This window comes from Suillus fuscotomentosus, assembly GCF_016647785.1.
Source record: "Suillus fuscotomentosus strain FC203 chromosome Unknown F5891scaffold_41, whole genome shotgun sequence".
Lineage (NCBI taxonomy): Eukaryota > Fungi > Basidiomycota > Agaricomycetes > Boletales > Suillaceae > Suillus > Suillus fuscotomentosus.
Window position 1 is genome coordinate 430,718 of NW_024539553.1, and position 18,100 is coordinate 448,817.

At 48.5% G+C, this 18,100-nt stretch overlaps 6 protein-coding genes across 6 annotated transcripts; 1 reads left to right on the top strand and 5 right to left on the bottom strand.

Annotated features, from left to right (window-relative positions):
- Positions 1-396: 396 nt before the first annotated feature.
- F5891DRAFT_1174309 (uncharacterized protein) lies at positions 397-1,640 on the top strand (the record flags this gene model as incomplete). The annotated part of the gene is made up of 7 exons (XM_041365661.1): positions 397-554; positions 607-682; positions 735-753; positions 807-1,257; positions 1,307-1,314; positions 1,376-1,524; positions 1,575-1,640. Exons 1-7 carry the CDS (start codon positions 505-507, stop codon positions 1,638-1,640), a joined length of 819 nt encoding a protein of 272 aa, XP_041223803.1. The 5' UTR covers positions 397-504.
- A 293-nt stretch (positions 1,641-1,933) lies between these two features.
- On the bottom strand, positions 1,934-4,573 carry F5891DRAFT_956059 (uncharacterized protein; the record flags this gene model as incomplete). Its single annotated transcript, XM_041375381.1, has 6 exons — positions 1,934-2,197; positions 2,250-2,394; positions 2,445-2,508; positions 2,559-3,213; positions 3,475-4,252; positions 4,365-4,573. The coding sequence occupies 6 exons, from the start codon at positions 4,571-4,573 to the stop codon at positions 1,934-1,936; spliced, it is 2,115 nt and encodes a 704-aa protein (XP_041223804.1).
- Positions 4,574-5,899: 1,326 nt separating this feature from the next.
- Positions 5,900-8,267, bottom strand: F5891DRAFT_1239840 (uncharacterized protein; the record flags this gene model as incomplete). The annotated part of the gene is made up of 6 exons (XM_041369705.1): positions 5,900-6,602; positions 7,111-7,179; positions 7,334-7,352; positions 7,445-7,692; positions 7,746-7,915; positions 8,095-8,267. 6 exons carry the CDS (start codon positions 8,265-8,267, stop codon positions 6,316-6,318), a joined length of 966 nt encoding a protein of 321 aa, XP_041223805.1. The 3' UTR covers positions 5,900-6,315.
- A 2,651-nt stretch (positions 8,268-10,918) lies between these two features.
- F5891DRAFT_492471 (uncharacterized protein) lies at positions 10,919-11,363 on the bottom strand. Its single transcript, XM_041372026.1, has one exon. It carries the CDS (start codon positions 11,258-11,260, stop codon positions 10,967-10,969), a length of 294 nt encoding a protein of 97 aa, XP_041223806.1. The 5' UTR covers positions 11,261-11,363; the 3' UTR covers positions 10,919-10,966.
- Positions 11,364-13,909: 2,546 nt separating this feature from the next.
- Positions 13,910-16,198, bottom strand: F5891DRAFT_1045064 (uncharacterized protein). Its single transcript, XM_041362226.1, has 5 exons — positions 15,560-16,198; positions 14,806-15,508; positions 14,611-14,757; positions 14,419-14,558; positions 13,910-14,363 (listed from the first exon to the last, which is right to left on the bottom strand). Exons 1-5 carry the CDS (start codon positions 16,058-16,060, stop codon positions 14,301-14,303), a joined length of 1,554 nt encoding a protein of 517 aa, XP_041223807.1. The 5' UTR covers positions 16,061-16,198; the 3' UTR covers positions 13,910-14,300.
- A 44-nt stretch (positions 16,199-16,242) lies between these two features.
- Positions 16,243-18,013, bottom strand: F5891DRAFT_1045065 (uncharacterized protein). Its single transcript, XM_041362227.1, has 6 exons — positions 17,457-18,013; positions 17,309-17,402; positions 17,071-17,252; positions 16,879-17,023; positions 16,732-16,827; positions 16,243-16,684 (listed from the first exon to the last, which is right to left on the bottom strand). The coding sequence occupies exons 1-6, from the start codon at positions 17,918-17,920 to the stop codon at positions 16,427-16,429; spliced, it is 1,239 nt and encodes a 412-aa protein (XP_041223808.1). The 5' UTR covers positions 17,921-18,013; the 3' UTR covers positions 16,243-16,426.
- Positions 18,014-18,100: the final 87 nt, after the last annotated feature.

The window sequence follows — 18,100 nt, forward strand, 5'->3', positions numbered from 1 at the left end:
GGCCACTGAGAGGTGAAGTTGAACTAATAATAGGAAGAGAGTACTGTCCAAGTCATGAGTCCATCCTGTTATCCGTCCGTATAGAACGTACATTCTGTTATCAACTTACTAAGTGTGCAGTAGTCTCACAAATAAGATGACATATTCTGACCTTCGTGGTATGTTCCGAGCAGGGGATTTATCAACCCGCATTCCTTCGTCTATAAATGAGAGGGAGAAACTTGAAACGGCTTCGGCGCTAGTCGGAAGTGTGAGTCAGCTGTTATCACAGCTTAGAGTGTAAGCCCGAAAGCGAGACACTCGCAATGGTGCTTAAAGGCTATAGGAATTAATCGCAGATGGACCGACCAAGATGCAGTAGCATACGTATATTACAAGTTGAACTTGTAGTCTGATTGCTTGGACGTAAACACAGGGCTAAATACGGTCGTTCTTCATCTCCGAATCCGAACTCCGACAGATCATCAACTTGATTTCTTTTGACTTTTTAACAAGAAATTGAGGATGAGGCCTTCTGCTGTGCGGTTGCTCAACATACTAGTCCCTATCAAGAGGTACGCACGAATTATGTCTGCATGCTTCCAGCTCTCAACATGCGCTTGGAAGGGCGGTAGACTATGCCGTGAAGATTCGTGTGAATCCCGAGCAGACAGGCATCGACCTCAATGTTAAACATTCCATGGTATGGCAAATTCACAGCTCGTAAGCAAGTTTGCTCACACGAGTCATCACAGAACCCATTTGATGAGATTGGTACGTTTTCCGCTAGTATTCCGTGCGCACACTTATCTGACTGTGTGGTATAGCCGTGGAGGAAGCCGTTCGGATACGGGAACGCCTAAAGGATGCAGTGAAATCTATCAAGGTTGTCACCATCGGTCCACCCAAGTCTGCAGAGACGCTCCGCACCGCACTCGCTATGGGTGCCGACTCTGCCGTTCATGTCGAAATCCCGGATTCTGCTCCGTCCCCAGAACCTCTTGGTGTCGCGAAGACTTTGAAGGCCCTCATCGAACGACAGAAGGAGGGTGTGGACATAGTAATTTTAGGTAAACAAGCTATTGACGATGACGCTGGACAAACTGGACAAATGCTCGCTGGCCTCATGGGGTGGTCACAAGCAACATTTGCGAGCAAGGTCGAGGTGAACCCAGAGCAGAAGGTTGCGAACATCACTCGTGAGATAGATGGAGGTCTTGAGGAGCTTAGGTGCAAGCTTCCTGTCATTATAACGACAGATCTTCGGCAAGTTCAACTGTGTGTGTCCATGGATGTCTTATTGACTGACGAACGCTCTCAAATCCAGGCTTAATGGTGCGTTTCATTCACAATGTCAATATTTCATCGCTCTCAATTAATCACCGTATATTCCAAGAACCCCGGTATGCCTCATTGCCCAATATCATGAAGGCCAAGAAGAAACCTGTGGAGAAGTTGACGGCTGCGGAACTTGGAGTTGACATCACGCCTAGACTAGAGACCATCAAAGTCACAGAACCTCCAAAGCGTGTTGGTGGCGGCAAGGTGATCCTCCATTCTTCATAGTCTATTCCAGTACTTACAATGACAAACAGGTGGCAAATGTGGACGAGCTTCTCGCCAAACTCAAAGAGGCTGGCTTTACTGGAAAGCGTGCATAGCAATCACCTTAGTGTTCCTCACACTTGCCTAGCTGTATGAGGATAGCCCACAGGTACTGTAATCTTTTCAGTGATAAATGATCATTTCTATGTGCCATACAGTACAAGTGGCAGCGGGCTATTTGGATAAATTGTGTTGGACGATGATACTCAGTAGCATTATAATAACCTGAAGAAAGAACAGCGATGAAGAGATGAAATTGCTACACGAATCGCAGAACAGATCGGATGCGAAGGTTTGTTACAAGGAAAGATGATGCAAGGGAAAATATTGCTTAATCAAGGATACACCCTCATGCAGCCGATGGCTGGGGTGCTAAGGTTGAACTCGAAGCGGACGGTTCAGTAGACGGGCTGATATCGTTGTCGACGCCCTGAAATAGCTTATGAATACCTGATTGCTGGCTGCTAAATGAACATACCTTCGTACGGCAGGCAGGACAATTGTTCCTTCCTGTCTGGAGCCACTTATCTACACAGCCTTGGTGGAATGCATGTTTACAGCTTAAGACACGTAGGTCATCGTCCGGCACATAGTCATCAAGACATATGAGACACTGCATGCAAGGTAAGCAAGTGTGAAGAAAGTGTAAAGGCGTGATTCCATACCCGGTCGACACAGTTAGTAGCGACACGTCCGTCCTTCGCATACTCCTCAAGTGAATTTGCCTTGATCACTTCAAGTCCAGACTTGTCAATCTCCTCCTTCGAGGCAGTGGGTGGTTTCACTTGACCGAGCAACTCGGCTAGTTCCCTGTATGAAAGTGAGCAAAGCACGATATCACACCCCTAGCGCGTGCGTACCACAATGCCTCGAATGAATCCAAGTTCCCGCCTGTGATGATTTGGTGATCGGGTGGGTAGTAGCCTGAAAATAACTGTCCACATTTGAAAACAGGGGGAAAAGGGTGAACTCACCACCAATGACATAAATGAGGAACGTCCTGGACCCTGGAGGCTCTGACGCTGTCTGTCTTGACACAGCGGCCCTACGACCAGGACGTAAATTCCTGATGGCATCGGCTGCACGAGATTGCCAAGAGCGGCCGCGAGATGGTCGTGTACTCTCGGGTGGAAATTCTGATAGAGCAGTAGGGATTGGGGTTGGTGGAGACATCCCAGTTTCACTGCCAAATTCTAAATCCATCATATCTCCTTCGGTGGAGCGCTCGTCTGCGAAATCGGGTGGCTGATGATGGACATGAGGATGAAGGTGATGAGGAGGATGTGGAGGCATAGGTGATTGGCGTTCTGCGTGCACTGATTGCAACCCCACGACGATGACAGGAATGACGACATTACGTTGTTCATTACCATTACCCGGCTGTACTCCAGCGGTGAGGTCGGCGTCTGGTGTTGCGTGCGTAGTATCCAGCATCTCTGAAGGAATAAAGGAAGGAGAAGACGAAGCAGCTGGTGGACTACCCGCATTTTGTACCCCATCGCCATCCGCGTGTGGTAGTGGTTGTGGGGCAGATCCTTGCTGTATAATCGTGGGGGATTGTGTACTGCGACTTGCTGGCGCGGTGATAGCAGGAAAACGGTACAATCGCCACCAGTTGATAGGCGTATGCTCAGTGCGCGACGTAGAACCAGGTGAGATACGTGGAATTCTGAATGGCATGTCTGTTTCGGCAGACTCTTGTGTAGTAGTGGAGGACTCAATGAAAGGACTCACACCTGGGGGACCAGATGAAAGAGGTGATAAGAAAGGTTCTGTTGGGGACCCCGACAAACTAGATGCAGCATCCTGAGACCCTGTGTCTATACCCGCCTCTCCAGAAAGGGTGTCAGCGTGGGCAGTGCGAGGTAAGGTTGCTGTGGCATCGTGGACCTGGGCGTTATCACTTTCCAAATCCGGGTCATCGCTAGGTCCTAGACTGTCATTGTTTGTGCCTGGGCTCTCCCGGGCAGTGTGGGCATCCGATATAGTAGACGCCTCATCAGAAACGCTTTGAAGTTCAGGCATGTTATCATCGATGTCGGATGCGGCGGTGTCGTAAGACTCGTTGTCACTCGTGCCATCCGGCACGTCTTCAGTCTCATGGCGTGCACCTTCATGGCTATCTTCATCGCCCATACCTCCATCGCGGTCGGCGTCAACAGGGGTACTGTCTTGCGCAAGCGCAACCCTTAGATCTGATTGAAGATCGATAAGGAAACGCTCAAAGCTGCCAGGTGGGGGCATTACGGGAACGTCACTGGTCCCACCTCCATTAGCGGAGGGTGGCTCAGCTATGGGCGCCGCGGGTCCGCTGGCATTGGTCGCGTCAGGGACAGCAGGCGGTCTTCCTAGACCAAGACCCAAATTGAAGGCCCGAGCCATCTCCGTAAGCAGAAGCTCGCGTGCATCGCGAGGACTGGGTCTACCCGTGCCCTCATCAACACCAGGCGTTCCCATTCCAGGTGTGCGTAGACCAAGACGATCACGTAAGCTGCTCCAGACATGACGCATCCGCCCAGCGTCACCTGTTGGTGTAGGCGATAGAGGCCGATCTGACACACTTTGAGGAGGCTGATTTGGTGACTGAGATAAGGGCGCAAGTCCAGAAGAAAAAATAGGCTCGGAAGTCCCTGTGAGGAGAGAAGCAGCTGTTGCAGCTGCTGCGACACTGCGATTAAAAAGAAGTCAGCATCGTTGTACGCAATGCATACGAATCAGTCAAATAGTACGGTGGGGTAGAGTATAATGTAGGCAAGTTGTGGAGTGAATATAATGCACACCTAAGCAACGTTCCCAATACATCAATGCTACTAGGCGAAAGTGAGCCGGTGTTGGCACTAGATGTTTCAGAGGTTGGTGGACCAGTTTCTGCATTAGGGTCCGTTCCCGCAGGGAGAGAGGCCGTACTTGACTGCGAGTCAATAGGCAATTGTTGTGGAGAATCAGCAGCAGCGCCACCTTCTGACACGAGCGGTACAGATGGCAGCATGCTGGAAGGGCGGGGTAGGATTCCAGACAACCGATTGCGCAAGCGATCACCGGGGGTAGAGGACGATCGTTGGCGTGCAACGGAGGATGGCCTGACAATTCCCGGTGGCTCCAGATTGGCATCATTCGCGAGACTCGTATTGTTTGAGTTGATGGTGTTGGCGGTATTTAACTCCGAAGCGCGGGACACGTCGGTGGTATGTACGACACCTTGCACAACAACAAGTGTCCCCGCAGGTGGAAATTGGCGACCTGGGGGCTGTGTAGTTGTGCCTACGTGGGACTGAGGTCGAGCGGGAGTAATCGGAGGCATGAACGGTGGGCCTTCGCTCTGATTTACGGTTGGGACATGTACTTGAGGAGATGGATCAATCAACTCTGTATTTGGAGCAATGACGACTTCATCCTCATCGTCCTCCGAGCAATGACGAGAAATTGAGGGAATGGGTTGGAACGAGATATCAGATGCCGGTTCAACCAATCGTCCACCCGAAGTAGTTGGAACCACCTCTTCTAATGGTGGACTGAGGGATGTTGATGCTTCTGCAGCTGGCGGGAAGTCATTCACAGCTTCGTCATCTCTCGCCTTGCCTTTATCGCTCTCTACATCCGCAAGAGGGTCTTGGGATCCGTTCTGTTCGTCTTGAGGTTCTGTAACCTCACCAACAGCGATGTTATTGACCGTAGGAGATTTAGAGACGCGTCGCGAAAGCCGCCACTTTTTGCGCTGCGAGGACTGAGTAGCCGAACTGTCTGTCCGGATGCGTGGAGTTGAGAGCGATGAAAGAAGGCGGTGCGGCAGGGATGCACGACGACTACGTTTCGTTTCTGTGATATCTGCAATTTGAGGCCCTGACACAGAAGACGACGATGAAGGGGTGGGAATGGAAGTTGAAGGTTCGGACGATGACTGCGATTCAGAGGATGGTGGATTAGATCTCGCTTGTGAGATGCCATTGCGACGAATCTGCACCCTGGAGGGAGTTTGACCCATTGTACTGGTTTGACTTCAGCAAGAATACAAAGGAGCGGGAGTAGGAAATTGGCGGTATACAGCTAGCCTCAGAAGAAGTGCGAGAAAGCCAAGTTGGATGGCAGCGTTGTTACTGTTATGAGAATAAGAATGAAACAAAGGATAAGACTAAGTTACAGTAGAAGTTTGTTTTGTACAGAACTCGACGTTGTTTGCAGTGTCTCGTCGACGGCAAAGACTACGACGACGAAGTGGTGGTAAACGGCAGTGATGAGTAAGCTCAAACGCACGCCAACTCGTGTGCGATTCGGTCATTGCCGCCACAGCACTCTTTTTTTGGATTCACTGGTGGTCCTCCGGTTGTCCTCCGGCCATATATCCCTCAGGTTGTATGCAGTCTCGTCCCTTTATTTAATCCGATTCATAATATTAATCGATGGCTCATGGCATGGATCATCGATCATCAGCCATGTTCGAGTATCATCTTCGTTCCTATCCCGTCCTCGCCTGCATTACTATTAGGTCAGCAGTGGAGTCGACGTGGGTGGGCAGGGACTCAGACCTCAGGCCTCAGGCACCAGCGCTTCTAACAACGAAACAGCAGTCATATACTAAGCTAAAAGCTGGGGGAAAGTCACTCCCTGACTCCTTCTCTCGTCATAATCCTCATCCTCATTCACGCCCGCACCGTTCTGTCATCTTTCCCGTTGTCTCTTATGGGCTTCCTGACGAGCTGTGTACCCTTACAGGTTTTGTAAGTTTCGTTAAGTTCATCCTAGCATATAAGAGTCTAGAGATGTCTTGTTGCCTTCCGCACACTCTTGTCCTCCGAGGCGCAATACCATGATGAATATGTCCTGACAAGTTATGGTCATATCTCCCAAAGTCTGCGTTTGTTCGAGGTCCCGATACAGCATCTCGTTGTCCACTGTGCTTCTCAATTTGTGAGGACAATAGCCACTCTTCTTATCATCGTCCTCATGATGTTCTTCACAGTCATGGTAACCCAAACAGACTGGTTTTTGAACACTCCTTGCATAGTTCATCAGCACATCCACTGTACGAAGATCAGCTTGGCTTCGAGATACAGTCACGAATTGAGGAAGCTCATACTCCTAGCTGTCCACCACAGGTACAGCACATGATGGATCGTGCGGTGATATAGTTCATTGCGGCTGTGATGTGGAGTTGTAGGATGAGCGCAATTGCGTGTGAATGAACATGAACATCAAGTAGGTGTAAACAGTCAACTTGCAAACAAGAGAAGCAAAACTAACTAAACAAATATGAGGTTCGTCATACTATAGATTATTACATGTTGCGCTACAAATTGTCCTGCCCAATTACCCAACCTATCCTGCAGTTCGTCAATTCAGGCCGGAGAACCACGGGTCTCAACTGCGGGCAGCATCCAATCATTGATTAATGATTGAATCTTCTTTCATTTGAATATTGAGAACTAATAAACAGGTTGACAAACCTCTATAGCACAAAAGCCAAAAGAGGTCGTCGGGACCGGTAATCAAGTGGAGCCACCATGATCCTTCATGATCGTGTTGACTTACCCTCTCTTTCAGGGTACAGGAACTGCCCATCATACCCGGTCCTGCTCAGCTTTCTGCGAAGCTGTGCGTCTTGTGCGAAATACAGCATTAATTAAAGGGCTATTATATCTACAGGAGAGATAGTATGCAGGAGAGATATAACATATATGAGATACAAAATAAATGCGGCATGCCCAAGAGCCTGGCATGGTCCGCGCATTAGTTCCACTGATCAGGCAATTACCCGTGCTGCCGCCATAATGCTGTAGGACGCCCATCATTTCATTCCAAGATTAACACGCTGTATGGAGCTACCTCCTGTCTTCCTCTTTCTACCAAGATGATGCTCACGCACGTGCCGGACAAAATTGTCCTTCATCAATGCATTGCCGCTGCAAGAGCCTTCGTAACACCTGACCTTTAATCTGCCACCGTCTTGGAATATCTCGTGGTCGGTCTGTGCGATGGCACCGGACCTGAAATAAACCCTATCGCTGGGTATAGACTGGCGAGTCGATCTGCTAGATTGGACACTCGTCGAAGGTGAACTGTAGTTCGAAACAAAATGATCCCTTCCCATCTGGGCGTGCGTAGGCTTGGGGTCTGGGGTAAAATACAGTGTAAGCGATAGAAAAGGTGATGATAGTGCCAGTGACCTGGAGTGTCCCATTGTCCAATGCATATTTGAATTGCTCGGTCAAGAGTCATGTCCATCCCAAATTTCAGGCGCAACTGGTGGAGATAGTTTGCAACAAAGAGAGCTGTTTCATCTGGTAACGAAGCACGCATGGTACCGCTGTAATGATGCGAATGGTCATTCGACAGGCTATGATTTCATTAGCAGAATGCTTCCGAAAGGGATAAAATATGGACTACCAATCAGAGTCAGGACATGTGTTTTCCTCCAACGAATTCAGAGGGTGATGGTTGTTATAATAGCTGAGGCCACATGGTAGGGATGAAAATAAGTATTGATCTTGGAGAAAAAAGCAACTTGAAGCATACCTTGGTGGGGATGTAGAATCCTGATAACTCATGTCGGAGTGGCTCAACAAGCCTGGGCCCACGATATCGGAGTCCATGAACTCAGGGAATGGTCCGGGGGAGTCGATAAGGCATACTTGTCTGCATCCAGGCATTGGAAACTCTGCTGCCAATGGAGTACTACGAGCTTCCATTATTGGAGGTGAGAGCAGGTTAATTTCGTTAGTTTGTTTCAGACACATGGTTCTTTATACTTTGAATACACTGTTGCGGTACAAAACCATTCCCTCTAAGCCGTATATGATCCGGGAAATATGACCGGCTCTCTGATCCGCAAACTATGGCAGGGTGCTGCGCCCTACTATCGGTGTGCAGATTATCATGGCAGACCCAGAGATGACATCGAGGGGGGATTGGTTTCTGTTACGGGCCACAGCTCCAATCTGGCACAGAGGCACGTTGACCGTGCTTGGGGAACAAAGCCAATTCAGCGGCTACAAAATGGATCACATATCGCGTCATGCTGCCTCACCGCTACTTAACTTAAAATCGGGTGAAAATCTTTGTGAGCGGCGAAAAGGGGGTGCCTTGACAAGTTTCAATTTGTATATTTCAGATCCTGTAGAGTTGCTGTAGGGATCCTGTTAAATCACTGGGAAGAGACAATACTACAACTCAAGACTTACCACGACCCTAAAAGGTTGCACATCCTGGGAAGTGGATAACTCGAGCGGATGGATCGTTACCTGTGACACCAATCCAAAGTTCCTGCAGCGCTCTGAGCCTATGGGTTCTTGTCCCGAGATTAGCGGGTACTCATCAAATTCAGGGTTGCAGGTTGTGAAGTTACCATTTCACTGCCTTGTGATTTGGCAACAATCAGAAAGGCAGTTAGATAATAGATGACATGATTGGCATGTCAGTCACACTAGCCTCTCTGGACCTTGTTCATACGATGGCGTTCTTGAATTTCCAGGATAAAGGATCACTCACTCACACCATTGAGTTTCTAGTAGGGTCATCTAAAACATTCCTTCGCTGACTGTTACAGCTATATGATATGTATCAATTTCTGTGAGTGATTTTGTGGGACCAAACATGACTTACATGGCTAGAGCACCCGGGGCGCATGTCGCAATGGACAAGGGGATAAATCCGCTCATAAAAAGGTCAAACATATCGACCAATTAGACTTGTGTAAAGCAATTTGAACTCAATTCAGTACTTCAGTCCTGGCATGACTGGTTGAAACGAACTTATCTGATTCGTCATTGCATGAATCAGGAACTTGAAGCGGCTGTACTAGTAATCTCGATGGAACGGTCCATAAATGTAGACCGCTGAGCTTAGCGCTTAGATTTTGTTTAGCCTGTCAGCCTCCTTTCTAGTATCTTCATATGGACAGACCAGAATTTGAAGACTGACTTGAAAACTTACCGCTTAGAATTAACCCCATTTGGCGGTAGTTAAAGCGTGGTGGCACGAAAGAAGTTTGATACAGCCGCATCGGCGGGCCCTCGGGTTCGGCGTACGTACAACCATGGTGGTGCTATGCCAGACCATTCAAACTAACATATAAAGTAAATTGACTGATCGGGGCTGCGCTGAGGAGAAAGTTCATGGCATACCCCATAAACTACTACATATTTTTAGCACACTGGAAACTGGTACCTGCTGTACGTTGTTAGAGGAACAAGGGTATATACACTGTGGTAAGGTTGATGTTGGTTTCCCTGGAATAAAAAAGCCCATAGGAGGGCTTCAAGGCCTTGTGTTCGGATACCTGTGTCAGGACTCTACTATATCCTTACGCATAGGACCTATGTATAAAAACTTCACTACATTCCTATATCCGAAACACGCGGATAGTTTCCTTATTCGGCATTTACTTGCGCCACCACTCCTTTGTCCATACATTCATGTTAGAACTCGACTTTCTCTTTCCATATAATGCTTATTTTGGCCCACTATGCACGCCAATATAACTAGGATAATATCATACGATCAGCTCATCATAAAACTGTCCGTCTAAATTTGGAGTCATAGAAAGCTGTCTTGTTTTTTTCCAGCGCGCTTGATTTACTCCTCGGAGTCCCGTCTGGCTTGCAATTCCCTTTTGAACTCAACACCAGCCAGCCAGGGTTTACAAGACATTCGCGATACGGGCTACGAATGGCGTGATATGTACATCAGTTCCACAGATTACAGGTTTCCTAGCTTTATTATATTTCCTGTTCGTGTCCAAGTATTATTACTACGGCCATGAGGTTGAGCCATTTGCAGATCGATCTGTCCACGATCGAGATTAAGCTGAAACGCGTTCCGGTCAAAGGAGGGGCATTGATGGAAGGACCGCATAGAGCCTATGGCGGCAGACATTGAGTTGAGGAACGAACTCCGACGGCCTCAGAATGAGTTCCGCATAACAGTACGGAGGACAGCTTGATGGTATCCATAATCCCGCAAGCCCTTGCGCTTGGCAGTCTTCTCCGACGGGCGCAGAATCGCGCCGATGCCACCAGTAACTCCACTTCCTCAAACCATCGAGAACGCCTCACACCACTCTGTAGAAATACCTATGGAGACAGAACTAAGTCAGTTATGGATCACGTCGACCAGAATTACTCAGGCTTGAACACGCTCGTTCTCATAGCGGCTAGTGTCTCTCTCCGACACAAGCTAGATCCACAAGATTGTCCCGGTTCCCAGAGTGTGGCTCCTGCAAAATCGCCCGTCAGTCGAATGTCCTCAGGTTTGAGAGAGGAAGCATTCCCCCCTATTCAAACGACAGCTTAGCGGTTCCAACGCTCAACGTGCACATGTATATTTTTTTCACCGCTGTATCTTTCTTCGTTTCGACGGGTACAGTCAAATTCTGGGCACGCCCCAAAAGTTAATTTGTACATGAGTGAGCGTAGATGAAGATGGGTGCGGAGCTCATTGAGGGAGTCCGTGGACCGTGAGCCTGCACCCACCGAATCTCCCACGAGGGGGAGCATTTCCTCCTAGCCCATGGTTCCAGTGCTCGACGTGCACGCTTATATTTTTCCACCGCTGCATTAATATTGTTCTTCGTTTCGACGTGTGCAATCATATTCCGAGTCTGGGCGCAGGCGGGCCCGAAAGTTAATGTCCCTAGACTCATACATGTGTGGGCGGAGATGAAGATGGGAGTAGTAGAGCTCATTGAGGGAGTCCACGCGCCCACCGAATCTCCTCATCAAATAGCGATCGCAGTCGAATCGCCGATGGAGCCGAACTAGGAATGGAGGATATAAGTGGAAAATTTGAAATAGCGAACACGATCCGACGAAAGAGGGCTCGTCGGGTGGTGCAGATCAGGTCATCAGGCAAGTTCCACGGAGACAACTCGACTAGACTAGTGTGCCCGAATGGCACTGAGAAGACACAGGACTCCGAGTCAGTCCGAATTGTACATATTTGTTTCTGATTTGTCAATTGTTTCGTCACTCTGAACGTTCTCCTCGCCTGCCGTCATTAATCAAGCCTATATGATAAACCACTCAGCGCTCAGCTCTACATCATCGCGTTTAACTTATCATGGCTGTCGCCTTCGTCGCCTTCAGCTTTGTCATTGACTTCATCTTTGCTAGTGCCTCCCGTTTCGCCGGTCGTGTCTTCCTTACGCCAGTTCTTTGTTTTTTTCGAGATTTGGTTAACAGTTCGTGATCAGTATCCAGCGGACGTTCCTGGCCCGTTACTGCTGCTACTTTATAGCACGTCATGGAGAATTTTTCTTACACAACTCGTGACAATTATGCTACTACACATCGCCCGCGCACATTCCATTCGCGTTCAGACATCCGATCAGAAGGACTACTTACGCGACATGTTACGAGTGCATGCATGTGATGTTGAGTGTATCAATAATCTAATTGTGTTCGTGCTTCTAAAGATGCCACAGCAACATTTCGCCCATCAGATTATGTCTTATCCGTTTTCTAATATCAATTCTTTTCATGATTGCTATGCTGCTTCACAGCGCTTGAGCCATAGTCGGGCCAGTCAGTCCGAGCATCTTCCGGTGAGGGACAATGTCACAAACCAAGCCAACGCCAAGGTTGTGAAGGTAATGTAATGCTGGTCGCAATGATCAGAATGGTCCCTTTCCGGTCTTGCTATCATTCGATGATAAGAATGGTATCATGATTGAATGACAACAGCGGATGACTCGGAGCCTGCATGTGCCATGTGCTCGGAATGTTCCAGCTGAGGAATCGGTGTTGTTGATGTCCTAAAGGTACCGTCCGTTGTATTTACTTCGCAACGACTTAGCACGAGAACACTCTGCCATGCACTTATGCTTTTGATTTGTATGACTGAGCTTAGATCCCGAGGGTTTACAAGATCCATGGTATAAACAGATCTATATTCATGTTGATCCCGTCGGTCAGCTTTAGTATCCAAGTCGCCATGATATCCGGTCAATTCTCTGTTTAACTTTCAATATTACGGCCACGAGAGGCTTCTACCGTTAATCCGTGCAGCTTTTCGGAAGGCTCAGTTTACGATCTGATGTTGGTGTGTCGAGCCCGCGCGCACCACATCTATTACTCATTATTAACCATCATTTGGACAGAACTGAAAGGCTCCTCAGTGATATAACAAAAAAAAAATGCGGTGAGAGCGCAGCGTTCCCCGAATTACGAACATTATTGCCGCCTAGTCCTGTCGAATTGCATGACACCGTGTGCGTCATTTTTGCCGGTTCCAAGCAAGTACCCACCAGGGATACGTTTGAATTGATTCGACCCGTATTAGTCACTAGAAGCAGGGTTGTAACAGCTCGTCATTTTTTTTGTTGAAGAATAATCCGTGGTATCAACATAGTGGCTTATCACATAGTCAAGAACACATGGATTCTTTGTTTGATGCGGCTGTGACGTGGACTGCGGCGTCCCTCGTGCATTGAAGATATGCCATCTTCCTGGCAATGAATGTACTTACGAGACAAATTTATTTAAGTATCGAAAGCGGCGAATGAGTTGCGCCCTCCCAGGATGGGTTTTTGAATGGAGACGAAAAAAGAAGGAAATAACGAGACTTGGGACCATTGCCCGGAGGGCGTGACGAATAGTTCTTTGCCTTTTCAGGACCACTCGCATCAATCTTATCGTGTGGTATCTGTGCGGGCTCAGTCATCCAGTGCCGTTCGATACTACCGCTCTTGCACTTCACGGATCCCTGGTATACTTTCGCATACTTACCTTGTTTCCGTAGGCACTGGCTGGTTTTGACACTCTGTGATGAGCCGAATTTCTGAACCTGACACTAGCGCTCGTCAAAGGACAGTGCCTCCTTATGTTTCAACATCAACGTTACGACGGATAACTGACGTCAAATGCGAAAACCAGTTGGCACTTCGTTGTCATGGGCGGAATTCGCATTAGTTATCCATCGCATTGTGACTCCTGTTCGACGCGTGAGTAGCCGCTTAGACAAGTGAACGAGAAAGTGCTGACTTATGTCGTTACTGTGACGGGGGTTGCAAGACCGGCTGGGTCTCGCCTGGATGCACCTGGTACCGGCGGTTCAATCAAGCTTCTGGAATCTGCACTGAATAAATGGTACGGTTGTCATCAAGCGGTCAGGACTAGACTTGTGACACTCGTCAAACCCTTCCAGTGGTCTACAGCTGCCCCTTTAGGTGCTCAACTCCGCGAATACTCACCCACACTGGACCTTGACTGCCGCTGACTGAGCATCAGCTTCGTCAGTTGAGCCAACAATCATCTAAAATATTTTGTCAAGCATCGACCAAGTTTCGCTGACGCTCATGGAGATAGAAAAGACTCGCAAGTCTGATTCAACTTGTAACACAAGCTTGCGGCACGAACGCTACCTTCAAATCGTTCCTCACTGCATCATTGATATGGTCTAAATGGTAGAGCACTTCATTGAGCACTGAATGCGTATTTAGGGCTACACAAACATCAGTCAACGTACAATGAAAGGTATGCATCACGTCCGAGGTGAGGATGAGTTCTCCAAGGCCTTTGGGTCACTACCGTCGGACACGATGTACGTCCCATGAGTTCCGAGGCGCAACATTTGGGACCATGATTCTGAGGCGCCTTGCCACCTGTGGACATGTGATATAAGGAGCAGCGAGTGTCCTGTGGTTGTACATAAAGACAACATTAATGTTAAATGTAGCAAGGCATGATCACGATGGACAGTAAAGTAACATAAGGGTACTCTGGATGTCAAGCTGGAATATTCGACTTGATCTCCTCTAGCAAATCTTGTGCAATCTTCGCGTTTGAAACCTGCGAGAAGGTCACTACAGATTTTGTGAAAACAATACAAATGAAAACAACTGACTCTGAGGTTGTAATGTATCGTGACCCCATCTTCGATGACGCTCAACCGGATATATCGTGAATCTTGTGCAATAAAGCATTTCATTCCGGAGAACAGTGTAACATTCAGTATAACTGTGTAGACTGCTTCTTTGCGCATCACTGATACCCAATGTTAGTGAGACGAGCTCCGGAGATAACGTAACCTGCGTACAAAGACGAGCACCTCCACCGTCCGAACGTCGGACATTGAGCTTGAGAAGGCCAGTGCCCCGCTCCTTCCACTGGTTTTGGGGGCATAGAGCATAGAGCTTGGCGCGAACGTGGTGTATTGTCTCTTCATCCTCTTCGCCAGTTATGACTGCCACATATTTAGATATCTGCACTTGAATAAATTGAAGCATCGCACCGTCTTGTTCTTGAAGCCTCTCTTTCTCTTTCTCCTCATCAGGCTCGTCTTCTTCGTCATCCCTACCTGCACGCAGTCTCTCACCAAACGTTGAAGGTGGTCTCTCATTCTCCTCATCGTCTTCCTCTCCGCTTCCGCTCTCATCTGCACTTCCATTCCATGCTGGATCCAATACGTTCAGTCTGGTGCTGCTTGTCCGTTCAAGAGAACTGCGTGACGACCCCCCGTTGGGCGACTCTGCCCTCGCACGCTTGGGATGGGGTGCAGCAAATAAAGCTTGCACGCCACCACTGGCATATGATGAGAATGCACTGGTCATATTGAGAGGAGTACGTCTCGGGGGCGACCTGCTCCTTCCGAGTGCGCTTTTTCCGCTGGCACGCAATGGTGACTTGGATCGCGAAGGGAAAGGAGAAACACCTGCAGTTGCGAAGGGAGAAGCGGAGCTTATGAAGGCTTCGAAGCCCGTACGCTTCGTTGCTGTGCTCGCCGGCGTCTGCTGTACCGACCACTGCGAGGAGGCAAAGCCTGCAAACGGGGAGGGCGTAGGGTCATTGTTCGTCTGTACAGGGGAAGGTGATGGTGACGGCGATGGTGAAACAGACAGCTTTTTGGACGTGCTGGAACTAGCTCCTGAAAATATATTCTGGCCTTTGACAGCAGCAAACGGAGATGCTGCGGCAGCATAGGCCATAAACCCTCCCTGATAAGAAATTCATCAGCAAAGCCTCTTGAATAATAGACAGAAACGGACGAATTTGGGTGCAGATGTCTCTGCCGCTGCAGGTTTTTGTTCGGGAGGAGGTGACGGTCTCTTTGATTCGCGAGGATTTTCATCTTTGTCGGTGTCATCTCTAGGACGCTTGGCAGGTTCAGCAGAGGGTAAAGGCACCAGGTTCTCCGGCCCCTGACTCGTGCCACGGTCAGCAAGCTTTCGCTTTAAACCCTTTTCCGATTCGCCACTATCAGAATCTGAAGGGCGGCGGGCTGGTGGAAGACCAAGAGCTGCATCATGTGCCTCGCTAGCGTCAGGCTCAGCGTCTTGAGAAGAAGAGACACTAGAAGAAACAGAAGACCGCGTTATTTCAATCTCGCCTGCAGCATCTCCTTGTTGGATCGACTCCACCGCGTTCTCCTTATCTTCAGGAAATACCTCGAAGTCATCGGCACCTCCCTCGGAATCGCTTTCTTGACCACTGAACGACGGGGGATCATCGTTAGTGGTGACGACGTCGTCGTTGATGCTGTGTGACATTGACAGTAGTGGTCTGTGCGTTGGAAAGAGCTTGTCGGGCTGAGGAAAGTACGAACAACACGGTATACCCGGCCAAAACGGGAATTCAAGTATCACCTTGCTTTGCAAGGCCAAGTGTGGATTCTCAGTAGAATCCGGAATTTGCCATTTTGCCATTTTCCTTTTTGTTCGGAATCCGGTGATAACCGTTCTCATGGGTCGCATAATTAATCTCCTAATCCAATCCCAAGTTTAATGCTAACTTGCAACGTGTAGTATCGTCAAAGGGGAAGTACCAGACAATGACGGGACAGAACAAAAACAGTTCGATAAACAGAAAGTCAATAGGGAGGCTTTGCCATAGGTGGACTAGAGCCGCAGCTTGCTTCAAGTCCAACGCAGGCAGGCCTGCCCACCAGGCAATGTACAGATCCAGCCTTCCTCTTTGGCCCCTCTTCTCAACATAAACCCATTCTCAGACCCAGCAACGAAATTTCCATCAATAACAAGGACGTCGTTGTCAAGGGCTGAAGATGGAGGACCATCACCGAAGGAATCAGGTATCGCGATGAATGAAATGGATGTGTTTCCATGCGTTGGCTTTAAGTTCAGGGTCACTTCATCCCTCCGTGGCAAATAAAGCATCTGTCCGGATGTTAGACATATATTCATTTAAATGTCCAAAGACTTACTCTTATGGTGGAGCCCTGCGGTGGTGCACTCATTGTCCCAAGGGCAATGGTGCCGCGTGAAGGGTCACCCGAGGTTATGCGGTGCAACCGTTCTACCTTCGTTCATAACAATGTGCATGTGATTAATTATAAGCACAGACTTCGTACCTTGCCGTTACTCATGACGCCAACATAAAACTCATCGTCCTTGAGCAGGACGTCACGACCATCAAGACCATGTTTGTTCATTGCAGCAAGAAGGAGGCGTGTAGGGTTTCCATTATCAATCGTGAGTATAAGATTCCCCTCAGAGCTCAAACTACTAAGCATACAACGAGGTGCAGGAGGAAGGAATGGTACCTTGTTATTTGCAAATCCGGAGTCAGATCGACCAGATCAGGAAATTCGACTGTTAGTGAAGTATGACCTAGAGAAGGCTGAAGCGCAATGCCGATTGCTCCATCTGAGTATATCTCGCCATCATGGAAAAGTGTCACTGGTCGACCTGTGATGAAAGGAGTCGACGACGCTAAAAAACCTAGCTGATCGGATGAATAATGTAAATATCTTGTTCTATCAGATGCTATAGTGTACCCACCTCATTTGAATGGGGAAAAGTTGCCTTCAGTGCCTTCGCAATGCCTTCCGGGGCTTTGTCCGAGAAATACAGTATAGAAGACACATCTTCAGGCCTGGAGAATACATAAAGTCAAAATGTCGTGGAAACGGGGAAACTTCAAGCCTACCTCGCCGTTCTCAGTTCCACAGGTATCATCTCCTGAGCAGACATGGCAGTCCTATCCCATATATCCTCCCAGTTGACTTTGCCCACATCTCCGTTAAATTCCTCGAAAACACTCGACTGTGCTGCGGGTAGTTGTTGTGTACTCGAGTGCCTCGCAGCATGCCATCGGCCAACCTGAGGATCAGCGCGACCAGCAATCGTCGATCGGAATGTAATCCCATTTAGCAGAGCGACAGCACACATGATGTGCGAATGGTACGCCGGTAGCGGGGACGATAGGCACCCGATATGACGAGGAAAATGAGATTTTAGATGTGATGTTATGACAGACAGAGCATCTAAGGGAGCGGAAAGAGCAAATAGGAACGTACCACCTTTCGCTTTGGACTGCAAATGAAAACGATCAAGAGAAGCAAGAAGCGCATTTGGTGTACGAGCCACGATAGTTTGTGCTCTAATCATCATGAACACGATGATGCTCGCAGCTGCTATGCAGGGCTAAAACATTTAATTTTCCGCACTCTAGTACTTGTTGAAAATAGCAAACCTGGCAGTGTTATAAGTTGATAGGTTACCTGCGCGACACGTTACGTTGCGACATAAAATATTGGTCACGTGCCACGCAGAGTTAGAATACTAGATATT